General features: G+C 38.2%; 1 protein-coding gene across 1 annotated transcript; it reads right to left on the bottom strand.

Moving 5' to 3' along the window:
• Positions 1 to 597: 597 nt before the first annotated feature.
• LOC106063444 (uncharacterized) lies at positions 598 to 16,042 on the bottom strand. Its single transcript, XM_013221806.2, has 8 exons — positions 15,858 to 16,042; positions 13,663 to 13,850; positions 11,781 to 11,958; positions 8,696 to 8,908; positions 5,887 to 6,134; positions 5,103 to 5,240; positions 2,104 to 2,262; positions 598 to 809 (listed from the first exon to the last, which is right to left on the bottom strand). The coding sequence occupies exons 2-8, from the start codon at positions 13,805 to 13,807 to the stop codon at positions 613 to 615; spliced, it is 1,278 nt and encodes a 425-aa protein (XP_013077260.2). The 5' UTR covers positions 13,808 to 13,850; positions 15,858 to 16,042; the 3' UTR covers positions 598 to 612.
• Positions 16,043 to 16,346: the final 304 nt, after the last annotated feature.

Here is a 16,346-nt window from a genome sequence, read left to right as displayed (position 1 = left end):
ATTTTATAAATAAATATCAGCTAGATGATTCAGTCCCGAATATCGTCATCATGATTCGCATATTTTTGACTATTGCGGTAAGCGTCGCTACATGCGAGAGAAGTTTTTCCAAACTTAAACTGATCAAGAATTACTTCCGATCAACGATGACAAATTTACGGCTCACTAATTTGGCCATTTTGTCCATTGAACAAGAGCTGGTGGAAAAAAATGGATTTCGATAAAATTATTGATACTTTTGCCAGCAAGAAAGCGCGTAAAATTCATTTTTAGTATGTTTATGTAAAAGTGTTTTTTTTTTTAATTAACAATATTTGATTAATGAATACATATTATTTTGAACAGGTTTTGCAATGTTATTAATTAGTTAGTTGTTTTTTTTTTTTTGGGGGGGGGGGGCATCAAGATGAGGTACCGCACCAGGCATCATATACTCTAGCTACGCCACTGATATATATATATATATATATATATATGTGTGTGTGTGTGTATGTGTGTATTTATTTATTAATATTCGCATTAAATGATTTAATCCAAGCCTCTTTCCTCCCCCCCCCCTTCCCGACTTCACAAGCACAAACATTAACAAGTAATCAATCAACCAAAAACAAATCAATTTATTTCAGAGCCCCTGTGCTTAATATGTTCCAAAATCTGTGGCGATTGGTTCTGGTTCAGCGAACTGGTGACAGACCTGTCCATGGATTGTGGTGTTCTGACCCCAGACATATTATCTTCGTGTGGCATCGTGGCTTCCGGTTCAGGGATGTCGTGAGTATCTGTGTCGTTTCTTACGACTTGGATTTCCTCTACAAAGTGAAAAGAAAACAAGGTTACTAAGACAGTTTGTGTGGAGACACAAACTCAAAGTCGGCCTCCGAAGTGGTACACACAGGCAGGTAGAATGGGAGGTTTCAATATTTTCATAAAGAATATAAGAATGAAATTCTATCAAGGCAATTGACAGAGAAGAATGGAGAAAGGTTAACAGATCTCGTGTGGTGCCCAAAACGATCCAGCAGACCAAGAGATAGGTGAAAGTGGAGGAGAATTTAGATGTGAACCTGGCCTAACTAATGTATATAATGATTATCTAATTGATCTAATTGTTCTGTAAAAAGTTCATCTCTTATTCAAAGCCTCATTGTCTGTGTACATAACGGCTATAGTTTGGTGTTCCATAAAAAGTACTTATTAAATGTTGCTTTAAATTATTTTCCACTTATATGTATACTAAATAATTTTTTCTCTTTAAAAATAAAAGTCAGCATTTGTTTTTAGTAAATGTAGTAGTTAGTATGACAGAACTTACTTAATTTAGCAATATAATTTCAAAAAAATAAAATATATTTTTTTGACAAAAATCTAAAACGTTTGCATAAATGTGTTTAAAATATACTAAACAGTAGTCTCCCTTACCAAGTAGCCTTCCGTGTTTGTTAATATTAATAGTGAAGAGTTGTAAAAATGGTGTATTTTTATGAAAAAAAATGGTTGCATATTTCATTTTCAAAATTAAATTTTTCGCTTTCAGAAAAGAAAGTAGCCATTGAATCAGAACTTTGAATGATCTAAAATATCATGATGTTGGATTTTCAATATATTTTCTAGTTTACGAGATCTTAACGGGACGGACGGACAGACAGACCACGCAAAACTAATAGCGTCTATTCCCCTTTCGGGGGCCGCTAAAAAGGTACCCTATAAATTTGTTTGCAATTCTAACACTCTCTCAGTATTTACCCCATCTCTTTCTCTCTCTCCTCTCTTTCTCTCTCTCCTCTCTTTCACTCTCTCCTCTCTTTCTCTCTATTATACATTCATTAGAAGGTAAAAAGAGTTTAGGACTTTGTGATTTTACCATCACAAAGAATATACAAGTCACCAACAGCTACGACAGACACAAAAACTCCTTTTTTTTCTGGTAATCAAATCAACAATATATATATATATATATATATATATATATATTGTTATATATATACAGAGAGAGAGAGAGAGAGAGAGAGAGAGAGAGAGAGCGAGCAGTATCATGCTTTTTAAAAATCTAAAAATTCTATATGTATAATTGGTGGCCATAGTTACCTTTTGTTTGTCACTTACCTACACATACTGGCGTTTCTTCCGGTGTCTCTCCCTTCCCCAATAAGTACGTTTGCAACGTTGACCTGACCTCTTTTCTGAATTCCACGTCACAGGTGTAGAACAGAATGAAGCTGGTAGCCACTTGCATGTGAAGGATGACCATGGACAGACTTAGAGCTAGTAATATCAATATAGCAATGGACTATCACAGAGGTAGCGTATTTGAGCTAGTAATATCAATATAGCAATGGACTATCACAGAGGTAGCGTATTTGAGCTAGTAATATCAATATAGCAATGGACTATCACAGAGGTAGCGTATTTGAGCTAGTAATATCAATATAGCAATGGACTATCACAGAGGTAGCGTATTTGAGCTAGTAATATCAATATAGCAATGGACAATCACAGAGGTAGCGTATTTGAGCTAGTAATATCAATATAGAAATTGACTATCACAGAGGTAGCGTATTTGAGCTAGTAATATCAATTCAGTAATTGAAAATCACAGAGGTAGCGTATTTGAGCTAGTAATATCAATATAGAAATTGACTATCACAGAGGTAGCGTATTTGAGCTAGTAATATCAATTCAGTAATTGACAATTACAGAGGTAGCGTATTTGAGCTAGTAATATCAATATAGAAATTGACTATCACAGAGGTAGCGTATTTGAGCTAGTAATATCAATTCAGTAATTGACAATCACAGAGGTAGCGTATTTGAGCTAGTAATATCAATTCAGTAATTGACAATCACAGAGGTAGCGTATTTGAGCTAGTAATATCAATTCAGTAATTGACAATCACAGAGGTAGCGTATTTGAGCTAGTAATATCAATTCAGTAATTGACAATCACAGAGGTAGCGTATTTGAGCTAGTAATATCAATTCAGTAATTGACAATCACAGAGGTAGCGTATTTGAGCTAGTAATATCAATTCAGTAATTGACAATCACAGAGGTAGCGTATTTGAGCTAGTAATATCAATTCAGTAATTGACAATCACAGAGGTAGCGTATTTGAGCTAGTAATATCAATTCAGTAATTGACAATCACAGAGGTAGCGTATTTGAGCTAGTAATATCAATTCAGTAATTGACAATCACAGAGGTAGCGTATTTGAGCTAGTAATATCAATTCAGTAATTGACAATCACAGAGGTAGCGTATTTGAGCTAGTAATATCAATATAGCTATTGACAATCACAGAGGTAGCGTATTTGAGCTAGTAATATCAATTCAGTAATTGACAATCACAGAGGTAGCGTATTTGAGCTAGTAATATCAATTCAGTAATTGACAATCACAGAGGTAGCGTATTTGAGCTAGTAATATCAATATAGCTATTGACTATCACAGAGGTAGCGTATTTGAGCTAGAAATAGCAATATAGAAATTGACTATCACAGAGGTAGCATATTTGAGTTAGTAATATCAATATAGCAATTGACTATCACAGAGGTAGCGTATTTGAGCTAGTAATATCAATTCAGTAATTGACAATCACAGAGGTAGCGTATTTGAGCTAGTAATATCAATTCAGTAATTGACAATCACAGAGGTAGCGTATTTGAGCTAGTAATATCAATTCAGTAATTGACAATCACAGAGGTAGCGTATTTGAGCTAGTAATATCAATTCAGTAATTGACAATCACAGAGGTAGCGTATTTGAGCTAGTAATATCAATTCAGTAATTGACAATCACAGAGGTAGCGTATTTGAGCTAGTAATATCAATTCAGTAATTGACAATCACAGAGGTAGCGTATTTGAGCTAGTAATATCAATTCAGTAATTGACAATCACAGAGGTAGCGTATTTGAGCTAGTAATATCAATATAGCTATTGACAATCACAGAGGTAGCGTATTTGAGCTAGTAATATCAATTCAGTAATTGACAATCACAGAGGTAGCGTATTTGAGCTAGTAATATCAATTCAGTAATTGACAATCACAGAGGTAGCGTATTTGAGCTAGTAATATCAATATAGCAATGGACTATCACAGAGGTAGCGTATTTGAGCTAGTAATATCAATATAGCAATGGACTATCACAGAGGTAGCGTATTTGAGCTAGTAATATCAATATAGCTATTGACTATCACAGAGGTAGCGTATTTGAGCTAGAAATAGCAATATAGAAATTGACTATCACAGAGGTAGCATATTTGAGTTAGTAATATCAATATAGCAATTGACTATCACATAGGTAGCGTATTGGAGCTAGTAATATCCATATAGCGATCGACAATCACGTAGATAGCTTATTTAAGCTAATAATATCAATATAGCTATTGACAATCACATAGGTAGCTTATTTGAGATTAGAGGACTAGCATTTATTTGCAGACGTTCAACTAAAGGCTTACTGTTGGTTGTTGTTTAAGTAAGTCATGAAATGCTTGACATGTCAAGAAAACAAATACTTGACATGTCAAGGACACAAATACATGACATGTCAAGGACACAAATACATGACATGTCAAGGAAACAAATACATGACATGTCAAGGACACAAAATCATGACATGTCAAGGACAGAAATACATAACATGTTGAGGAGCAGTACAGAATCAATCAAAGACAGCGATCGATGATCACCACGGCAATAACTTAAGGAAAACTAGTAAGAAAGTATTGTCGGTTCGTCCACTGAGTGGACAGTGGAATTAGTCTGAAGGAAATAGCCAGTTAATAATTGATTCCGTGGCCATTGTGCTGCGCTGTTTCCATTTTTTTATTTTGAAAGTGGCTCTAATCAATCATAGAATTCGTTCTCTTGGGTTTGAACAAAATAGTTGGGTCTCTTTTTGACTTCCATCTAAAGTTGCTTTAGAAAGACGGGAAGAAAGTATTTGTCCTTGTCTGTGGCTGATCACGTGAGACATGAGATCAAAGTATGTTTACGATGTCCACCTCCAGCCCACCCATTCTTTAGTCAGGAGATGCAGTAAAAACAAAGCAGTAACAACTTATTTTTGTTTATGTTAATGACAAAGATTGACTAAGCTCACCAAACTTCTCTTTGGCTTCGTCTATGATGGTGGTGGACTCGTGGCTGAAGAGTAAAAAGTAATAGGTTGATGTTGGCAACACAGCGGCGGCGTACTGGAGGTCCAGAAGTAGAACGAAGTGCTGGAGAGCTGGGGACGCTAAAAATGAAGTAATTTATGGAGTTCAAATATGCAGAGGATTGATTAAAGTCTACAAGTCATAATGGATGAGAGTCAACTGATTTTTAATGGGGTCAAAGACGAACAGAGGAATAAGCAAGCATAATATTTTTTTTAAAAACCTTAAAAAATAACAACAACTCCACACTCACGACAATATCTCTTAATAATGTAGCAATTGTTTCCTTTTTCAATATCAAACAAAATAATCAATTACTAATACTTAATAAATGGTGAATTTTGAAACTGATAAATGTTTTGATAGGTACATAAATAATTGTTTCAACTTTCAACTTTGATCCGAGAATGGATGTATGAGAAGTAACGTGAATAATTATCTAAGGGGACAAAAGTCATAACTGTAAATACTGAAGTATAAATTTCCCTTGTTGGCATCAAACAAAATAATTAATTACCAGACTAATTGGTTATTTTTTATATTGATTTATATATTGTCTTTGATAATAAATAATTCTACAAACTTTCAACTTGATCCGAGAATTAGTGTGGGAGAAATAACGGGTTCAAACTTTTAACCAGGCGGACTGACAGACTGACAGACAGACTGACAGACAGACAGATAGAGTGAGCTGATATAAGTTTTGTAATAAAGAAAAAGACTTACTTTTCTGGACTTCTTTGCACACGCTACTTTTTCGTCTACTGTTCCTCCTCATCATTGAGGGTCTCCTGGAGCCAGCCCTGGAGGACTTCCTTCTTTGAAACATCGCTTCCGATGGAGGCTCTATGTGGGGCTTGAAAAAGAAGTAGATGTACAGGACAAACATGACCGCCAAAGGCATGATTGAGACAAAGAGCACCTCCAGCGTCAGGATCAGGATGTTTCTGGTCTGGTAGCAGCCCACGAACTTGCTTCCATGATTTGATGAAGAGAATTAAAAAACAAACAACCGAGATAACAAGAATAGTTTGTGTTAACACAAAAACTCAAGAGGCACCCGACGGGTCAACTCTTGGGTCTTCAAGGTAGGGAGATTGACAGATTTAAACGTTTTCAGCAAGAGTATCAGAAGCTATGAACTCTTAAGTTACTATTTTTTTTAAAATGCATTCAAAAAAGCGATCATGGTAACATTTACCTAGATACCCCCATCTAACCCACCCCCCTTTTGTTTTTCTCAACTGGTCCAGACAAGTGATAGGATCATAATGCATTGTGAAAGCTTGACAAAAAATATTTGGTAAAAATATTTCTAATCGCTCAGAATTTTAATCGCTAGTTTAGTTGTATTAAAAATTTGATTACGTGACTGAAACAAACTGATTGATACAATGACACTTAATATAAGCTTTCTGTTTGTATTTTGTAAAGCATATATCCTATGTGTTTCTTTTTTCCAATGCAATTTCAGTTTTTGTTCATTGATGTCTCCATCATGTCTCCATCATGTCTCCATCATGTCTCCATCATGTCTCCATCATGTCTCCATCATGTCTCTATCATGTCTCCATCATGTCTCCATCATGTCTCCATCATGTCTCCATCATGTCTCCATCATGCCTCTATCATGTCTCTATCATGCCTCTATCATGTCTCCATCATGTCTCTATCATGCCTCTATCATGTCTCCATCATGTCTCCATCATGCCTCTATCATGCCTCTATCATGCCTCTATCATGCCTCTGTCATGTCTCTATCATGTCTCTATCATGCCTCCATCATGCCTCTATCATGCCTCTATCATGCCTCTATCATGCCTCTATCATGCCTCTGTCATGTCTCTATCATGCCTCTATCATGTCTCTATCATGTCTCCATCATGTCTCCATCATGTCTCTATCATGCCTCTATCATGCCTCTGTCATGTCTCTGTCATGCCTCTATCATGTCTCTATCATGTCTATATCATGTCTCCATCATGTCTCTATCATGTCTCCATCATGTCTCCATCATGTCTCTATCATGTCTCTATCATGTCTCTATCATGCCTCCATCATGCCTCTATCATGCCTCCATCATGTCTCTATCATGTCTCTATCATGTCTCCATCATGTCTCTATCATGTCTCCATCATGTCTCCATCATGTCTCTATCATGTCTCTATCATGTCTCTATCATGTCTCTATCATGCCTCCATCATGCCTCTATCATGCCTCCATCATGTCTCTATCATGTCTCTATCATGTCTCTATCATGTCTCTATCATGCCTCCATCATGCCTCTATCATGCCTCTATCATGCCTCTATCATGCCTCTATCATGCCTCTGTCATGTCTCTATCATGCCTCTATCATGTCTCTATCATGTCTCCATCATGTCTCCATCATGTCTCTATCATGCCTCTATCATGCCTCTGTCATGTCTCTGTCATGCCTCTATCATGTCTCTATCATGTCTCCATCATGTCTCCATCATGTCTCTATCATGTCTCCATCATGTCTCCATCATGTCTCTATCATGTCTCTATCATGTCTCTATCATGCCTCCATCATGCCTCTATCATGCCTCCATCATGTCTCTATCATGTCTCTATCATGTCTCCATCATGTCTCCATCATGTCTCTATCATGTCTCTATCATGTCTCTATCATGTCTCTATCATGCCTCCATCATGCCTCTATCATGCCTCCATCATGTCTCTATCATGTCTCCATCATGTCTCTATCATGTCTCTATCATGCCTCCATCATGCCTCTATCATGTCTCCATCATGTCTCCATCATGTCTCTATCATGTCTCTATCATGTCTCTATCATGTCTCTATCATGCCTCCATCATGCCTCTATCATGCCTCCATCATGTCTCTATCATGTCTCTATCATGTCTCCATCATGTCTCCATCATGTCTCATTCATGTCTCCATGTCTTTTCCCTCTTGGTTTGTACCGTCACACTTTCTATTACTTTATTTACTTGCTTCTAAGTCTTGAGACTTTTGATGGTGGTCAACGTTTCCTCATTCTGTTCCTTTCTTTTTAAACCTAATTGAGTACAATGGGAGGCGTGGTCAAGAGGTTCAGTCCACTTGACTTGGCTGATAGTTTCAAGTCAATCATCAATCACGTGATTTTATTCAAATGAGTTCACATGCAGCGCAAGTGGAAATGTTTTCAAAATAATGCATTTGAACTTCTAACCCTGACCAAAGTGTGATCGAATTGAAGGAATTGAAAGTCAAAGTGACTCAAGGACAGCAGTAAGTCAAACAGTAAGTCAAACAATAAGTCATAATAACAGTCATAGAATCACAATAAAAAAAAAAAACCAGACCTAAAACATTTCTCCAAAACTTAACCTAGTAATGACAAATCAGGTTTTGATCTTAGACGCCTATAATTTACCGCAATATGCAATTATGGACTGATAGCTTTGAAAGAAAACTCACAGCAGCGTTGTAGAATAGGCGCAATGTGGGAAATACCAAATGGTTCAATTAAATTAAAGGAGAAACTTGTACACGCAGGGGCTTACTTGTCTGACTCCTCCTGGTAGCCGACTCTGGAAATGCCCAGAAGGCCGCTGTTGACCGCGCACAACATAAAAACGATGGTGATGGAAATGGCCAGGTGCTGGGTGTTGGACTGGACCGCCTTGTTCTTTCTACTCATGATTTTGGCCAGCGTCATTGGTGTCAGCAGCCAGCTGTTGATGCTTAGCACTGCCATGAAGCTCAAATAACTTAACCTAGAAAGAAAGAATAATGATTTTCTCTTAGGTAACAACAAACCTAATTAGCATCCGTTACGTCAAGGCCCTGTTTAAGTTTTGTTATTATTTACAACTAGCCAGATATGACCTGCGGCTCTATGTCAAACATGGCGAGATCTTTCCTTAAAACTTTTAAATTTTCAAACCAAAATGAAAGTAGGCTATACAAATGGGGTTTACCCATTTAACGACATAGCTAATAAAAAATATTGTAAAAATGGGTTTACCCGATTTGTTAAACCGTTTTATTCTTCAATAGAGATTTTTTTTTCTCTAATTTTTATTTTTAAGCTACTCCGGTTTTGGAAAGGGCACTTTACATTCACTACGGTCTCTGTTGTGTTTTGAGGAACATTCATGTCAAATTTTATCAAGATTGGTCAACTAGTTTTGTTTTATATTCGGGACATAAATACGTAATACTCCTTACAATTTGCTTTATATTTTAGATAATTAAGTAAAAAACTAAAAAAAACTAAAAAAAAAAATTAAAGCCTGGAAATCAAGACATGAATTTAGCCATTCAAAATTAAAAAAAAAACAGAAGTTAACTTTAGTGGCTTATTCTGGTATTACAGTTTCGGCATAGTTATGAAATGAGTGAATGATATTTTTTTGTAAATAGAAAAGTATGAAGGATGGGCTGCCTTTCTGCTAATGACGATAGAGGAAGAAAATAAGAGACTCAAATAGTGCTGGCTTGGGTACACGATGCGTAAAACAATGGAAAATGTTGCAAAACAGGCTGTGGACTGAAAATGTGACAGGCTGGGAGACCAAAGGGAACATGGTGGAGACCAATAGGACAAGACGCAAAGGATGGACATTGACCCAACTAACGGGAATCGTCAAAACAGAGTCCCACCATGGACCCAACTAACGGGAATCGCCAGAACAGAGTCCCACCATGGACCCAACTGACGGGAATCGCCAGAACAGAGTCCCACCATGGACCCAACTAACGGGAATCGCCAGAACAGAGTCCCACCATGGACCCAACTAACGGGAATCGCCAGAACAGAGTCCCACCATGGACCCAACTAACGGGAATCGTCAAAACAGAGTCCCACCATGGACCCAACTAACGGGAATCGCCAGAACAGAGTCCCACCATGGACCCAACTAACGGGAATCGCCAGAACAGAGTCCCACCATGGACCCAACTAACGGGAATCGTCAAAACAGAGTCCCACCATGGACCCAACTAACGGGAATCGTCAAAACAGAGTCCCACCATGGACCCAACTAACGGGAATCGCCAGAACAGAGTCCCACCATGGACCCAACTAACGGGAATCGCCAGAACAGAGTCCCACCATGGACCCAACTAACGGGAATCGCCAGAACAGAGTCCCACCATGGACCCAACTGACGGGAATCGTCAAAACAGAGTCCCACCATGGACCCAACTGACGGGAATCGCCAGAACTGAGTCCCACCATGGACCCAACTAACGGGAATGGTCAGAACAGAGTCCGACCATGGTAAAGAACTGAAAGTTTCACTGGAAGTCAAAAGGATTGAACCCAAACACCTGTGTGCTATAAGGGAAGAGCTAGCCACTGAACTGTATGAAAATAGATGACAGAAAGAGAAAACTGATGTGAACTTTAATGACGACAGCGAGTAATTTCGAATGTAGTTGAAACTTCATCTTTTGTTTGAAATTGTATATTCTGATTTGAATATTCTGAATGTATGTTTAATCAAAGTTGGATTAGTTTTATCCTAGACCTTGTCATTGATCAACACAAGGGCAAAGGGGATTAACCTACTCTTGAACTTGTGATTACTTATGGACAGAGAGATAGATATTTACCGGAAGTTACTATCTGTTTATAAACATTGAAAAAAACAAGGTTACAAAAAGACAGTTTGTGTGGAAACACAAACTCAAAATCGGCCCCCGAAGTGGTCCACCCAGGCAGGCTTCAATATTTTCAGAAAGAACATCCAAATAAAATTATATCAATGACAAATTACAGATAAGAATGGAGAAAGAAGGTTAACAGATCTTGTGTAGTGCCCCAACGGTCCCGCAGATCAAAGCATAGGTGTAAGTGAATGTAAAGTTAGATGTGAACCTAGCCTAACTAGTTCCCCTTTTAGACCTTGTGGTCTATAGGGCAGATGATGTAAAGTTCATCTGTTTTTGTGGCCTACGGTTAACGAGGGTGTCATGTAGCCAAACGCTTTACCGCTCAGCCACTGCGCCTCCCCTGGCCAAACTGATGTCTTATAATTGATCTAATTGTTTTGAAAAGGCTCAATCTCTTATTCGAATCCTCAAAAAAAAATAAAAATAAATTTCCGCAATAAAGAAAGTTCAGAAAAATGGAGTTTATAAGATTACTATTCAATTTAAATTAGGTTTAACTTATAATGCATACTAATTAGCTTTTTCTCTTTAAAAAACTGCTTGCATAACTGATTTTAAAAATTTGATTTTTCGCTTTAAGAAAAAAAAAATAGCCGTTGCATCAGAACTTTGAATGGTCTAAAATATTGTGATGTCGGATTTTCAATATCTTTTCTAGTTTATGAGATCTAAACTGGACGGACGGACGGACAGATGGACAGACATTTCGCACAAAACTAATAGCGTCTTTTCCCCTTTCGGGGGGCCGCTAAAAAGCAACCTAGAAGACGAGGCAGTCGAAAGTACTCTATTAATGGGTCTGTTATTCCTAGCTATGTGACACCGCTACTGACCCTCGATGACCTAGTAATGGGTCTGTTATTCCTAGCTTTGTGACACCGCGACTGACCCTCGATGACCTATCAATGGGTCTGTTATTCCTAGCTATGTGGCACCGCTACTTGGACCCTCGATGACCTAAATACTCACATACATAGTGAAGAGTTCATATTCTCCACCACGGTCCCAGTGACACTGCCAATGAAGGGCAAGCACATGAAGAAGACAATGTCCATTAGATTGAGGTAGGACATGATAGTGATGTAAAAGGCAATGTCGTTATTCTTGAAGCTTGGCCGTCTCAGGACACACAACGTCAGTAAGTTTCCTGAATGAAGATAGACAATTGAATGGAACTCTTCTGTACTGTAAGATATTTTAAGAGTTTCACCCTTCGTCCTGTAGGAGGTTTGGGCTCTAGTTTGCTAAGGCAGTGGTTCCCAAACCTTTTTCTGAACGGAACACTTCGCACATTCTGAGAATTTAGCGAACATTTTGGTAATTTTTTTTAGGGAGATTAATTCACGTTGTGTCTTACAAGTTAATTATTCCAGTAGTTCGAAGATCCCCAATTCAGGCCTCGCGGAACACCAGGGCTCCGCGGAACACAGTTGGGAAACACTGTTCTAAGGTATTTCAATGAAACGCATCTGAACTGTAAGATATTTCAAATAATTTTTCCATTCAGTCTCCTGTACAGTAAGATAATTCAATGGAACTCTTCTGTACATTTAGATATTTAAATAGCAGATTTCTAGCAGTAAGGTAATTTAAAATAGTCGTCTGCTAGTAAAAGTAAAATAAAGGCTTCCCCTTTCAGACCTTGTGGGCATCTGTTTCTATTGCCGACGGTTAGCGAGTGTCATGGGGAAAGCTCAAAGACCGACCACCTTTATTTCCTCACCGTATGCCAGGTACCCATAAGAGGTGGCTGCACTCGGGGGGGGGGGAGTCCTCAGTGATGAACTCAGGGGTGTCCTAAAAATCCTAAAGTTCAAAATCCCACTCTTCAACGGGGTTGGAACTCAAGACGCTTTATCATTCAGCCACCACCCCAGTTAAGCTAGTTAATTCAATGGAAGACTCATGTGAAAAAAAAAGTCAAGTACCGCTGTCAGGCCTTGAGATCTATAGGGAAAATGGTGTAAAGCTCATCCGTCTCTATGGCCGACAGCTAACGAGTGTGTCATGTGACCAGCACAACGACCAAATTCTTTTACTTTCCCCAACTTATATCAGGTGCCAATCACAGTTGCGTGGACCCAAGAGTGTTTTAAAAATGGTGAGAAAAAAGGGAGAGTAAGGGGTTACAGAATTCCAAGACCAGGAAGGAGTGTGTTTGGAAAAGGCAATTCAAGGCGGGCCACTCCAAGTAAACGTTACGTTTCCACAATACACTGGGGTTGCTGAGCTGCGGGCAGTTTTATTGAAAGTCCCACAAAAATAAAAGTGGTTGGGGGGGGGGGGTATGGTAAAAGTAATATGCCAGGATGCAATGAGAAAATAAACAAATCAAGTTCACGATAAATAATTTTGTTCTTAAGCCAAATTTAATTTAAAACTGTATTTTTTTTTTTACTTTAAAAAATTATTATGGTCAAAGTAGAATTCACACGGTGCGGCCAATGAACTAGAGATTGTTCTCAAGCGATAAAGTGGAACTGTTAAATTTCAAGGAAAATCGTTTGAGCCGTCTTCGAGAATCACGCCCACCAACCCAAAATCAACCCAGGATTATTTTTTTTTTACACTAAGTCACCAATCGGATAGAGGCTTAGTAAAACATTACTGTTTTCACCAAGATTCGAAGGCCCCCGCACACAAGAAAACTCCTTAAGCAAGCTGTATCATGCCGTGCTTCTGGCCGATTATTGCCGGTGGTATGTAACTTGCACATTATCGGTATAAACAATTAGAAAAGAAAATATCCATAGAATTTAATTTGGATTTTATACCCTGACATACGACATTATTCATGCCAGCCATGTCCTCTCCACGGGGAGACATATATTCTACTCAAAACCCAAATTACCTGGAAATCCTATGATCAGGTACAGGAGGGAAAATGCCAAGAACACAACTCGACCTCTAAACACCAAGCTCTCTTCCAGCATTTTCTCTTCAGGACCGAGTGTGATGTTCTCATGGGGCAAGGGTTCCAATCTGATGTACGACATGGTCAGGCCAGGAGAACCAGAGGCTCCATGGAAAATAGCATTTCTAAGATGGACACATTTGTACATCAAAACACACACAAAATTGTTCAAGACCACGTGACTTATAGTTAACTTATAGTAAAGAAAATGGAGATTGTCACATACGTATATCATCTCACTCTGTTTGTCTGTCTGTCTGTCTGGTAAACAGTCTGTACACGTTGTTTCTCCCACATCAATTCTCGGATCAAGTTGAAACTGTGCACAATGGACCTCAATCACCAATCGTAAAGAACATTCGTCACGTGCTTCTATATCTCTTCTATACAAATTAAGATCTAATTTTACTCAACAATGGTTATCACGTGACTGTTTGTTTTTTTTTTCGTTCTTTTATCAATATTATTACATGAGCGTTCGTTTTGGTGAATGAGGTCCATTATTCGTTGGCATAGACAAGACATGAATCCATATAACAAAAATAGCTATAATTAATCAAAATACAATCAAGTTGGAAAAGAAATCCAATAGTAACCAAAGAAATGCATCTATCACTGGGCAGAAAAGTTTTTGGGATTTGGTTACTGTTACAGCATCCCTTAAGACGAAAGTCAAGGGACAGATGATGATGTATCATAGGTCATATGTTTAAATGTTTAAAGTATTACAGTATTCTAGTGTTACTGATTTGGTTCTTGTGACAGTTAAAATAAAATGTTACTTTATTACTATATTATCTTATGCAGATACACTGGTGACAGACGCTCTTTCTATGTTGCTTCGAAAGACCAGCTTAGGCGACAACTTGCCCTAGCTGACATAGAAGAGAGCACCTGGTTGCATGCGTCTTCAGAACGAGACAGCTGTAGGTCACTTACAAAGTATATTTCAGAGCGAGACAGCTGGAGGTCACTCACAAAGTATATTTCAGAGTGAGACAGCTGTAGGTCACTTACAAAGTATATTTCAGAACGAGACCGCTGTAGGTCACTCGCAAAGTATATTTCAGAGCGAGACAGCTGTAGGTCACTCGCAAAGTATATTTCAGAGCGAGACAGCTGTACGTCACTCACAAAGTATATTTCAGAACGAGACCGCTGTAGGTCACTTACAAAGTATATTCAGAACGAGACAGCTGTAGGTCACTTACAAAGTATATTTCAGAAAGAGACAGCTGGAGGTCACTTACAAAGTATATTTCAGAACGAGACCGCTGTAGGTCACTCGCAAAGTATATTTCAGAACGAGACCGCTGTAGGTCACTTACAAAGTATATTTCAGAACGAGACAGCTGTAGGTCACTTACAAAGTATATCTCAGAGCGAGACAGCTGGAGGTCACTCGCAAAGTATACTTCAGAATGAGACAGCTGGAGGTCACTTACAAAGTATATTTCAGAACGAGACAGCTGTAGGTCACTTACAAAGTATATTTCAGAATGAGACAGTTGTAGGTCACTCGCAAAGTATATTTCAGAATGAGACAGTTGGAGGTCATTTACAACGTATATTTCAGAACTAGACAGCTGTAGGTCACTTACAAAGTATATTTCAGAACGAGACAGCTGTAGGTCACTCGCAAAGTATATTTCAGAATGAGACAGCTGTAGGTCACTCGCAAAGTATATTTCACAATGAGACAGTTGGAGGTCATTTACAACGTATATTTCAGAACGAGACAGCTAGAGGTCACTCGCAAAGGCCGCGGGGGATGCACATTTGAGACCAAAAGGAAATCCACTGCCGAGGACAGACGCAGACGGCGAAAAGAAAATCTTAATCGACCACCGGCGGACAATTGTTATGTCTGCGCTAGATGTTGCAAAAATGTAGGTCACAGCTGGGGCTGCGTACCACGAGAAATACCGCATTCCTCATTAATCTTCGGACTCGAAGACAAGCCTTATTATGTTATTGTTTTGGTCTCTGCTGAAGTTAATTACCTTACTTAGACAATGTACAATCTAGATCTAGACATTTAATTTAGAATTTAATTATTACTCATGATAGTGTTTAATATTGATCTATATGATATGTTTCTAATGAAGATACTATTATAACGTTGTACTTACTCATGATAAGAGATTCACACCACAAAGAAAACACATGCATCTCTGTTTAAAGCTACAAACTGAAGCAATACAATTGGACTCTCGATAAATCAATATCGAGTCGATAGTTAAAGTTATTTATTTTAGACATTTATTTGACCCCGGAACTAAAAAAACGCGCCAAAGCTCAAGTGTGTTCGGTTCCGCTCCATCATTCTGTCTAGCCTCGTGCGCACCGACCCAAAGCTGTAAGTCTTAGGCTACATAGACTTATTTAGGCTACATAGACTTATTTAGACTACATAGACTTATTTAGGCTACATAGACTTATTTAGACTACATAGACTTATTTAGACTACATAGACTTATTTAGGCTACATAGACTTATTTAGGCTACATAGACTTATTTAGACTACATAGACTTATTTAGGCTACATAGACTTATTTAGGCTACATAGACTTATTTAGGCTACATAGACTTATAGATTATATCTAGACTGGAAACCGGAT

This window comes from Biomphalaria glabrata, chromosome 15 (assembly GCF_947242115.1).
Source record: "Biomphalaria glabrata chromosome 15, xgBioGlab47.1, whole genome shotgun sequence".
In the NCBI taxonomy this organism is placed as follows: domain Eukaryota; kingdom Metazoa; phylum Mollusca; class Gastropoda; family Planorbidae; genus Biomphalaria; species Biomphalaria glabrata.
The sequence above is the reverse complement of the archived record's forward strand: the minus strand, read 5'-3'. Positions and strand labels throughout refer to the sequence as shown.

Coding starts and splice junctions, on each gene's coding strand:
- LOC106063444 (XM_013221806.2), bottom strand. CDS start 13,807: ATGTCGTACATCAGATTGGAACCCTTGCCCCATGAGAACATCACACTC. Junction 8,909..11,780: donor ATGAACTCTTCACTATGTAT/GTGAGTATTTAG, acceptor CTTTCTTTCTAG/GTTAAGTTATTTGAGCTTCA. Junction 2,263..5,102: donor CGAAGCCAAAGAGAAGTTTG/GTGAGCTTAGTC, acceptor TGATATTACTAG/CTCTAAGTCTGTCCATGGTC.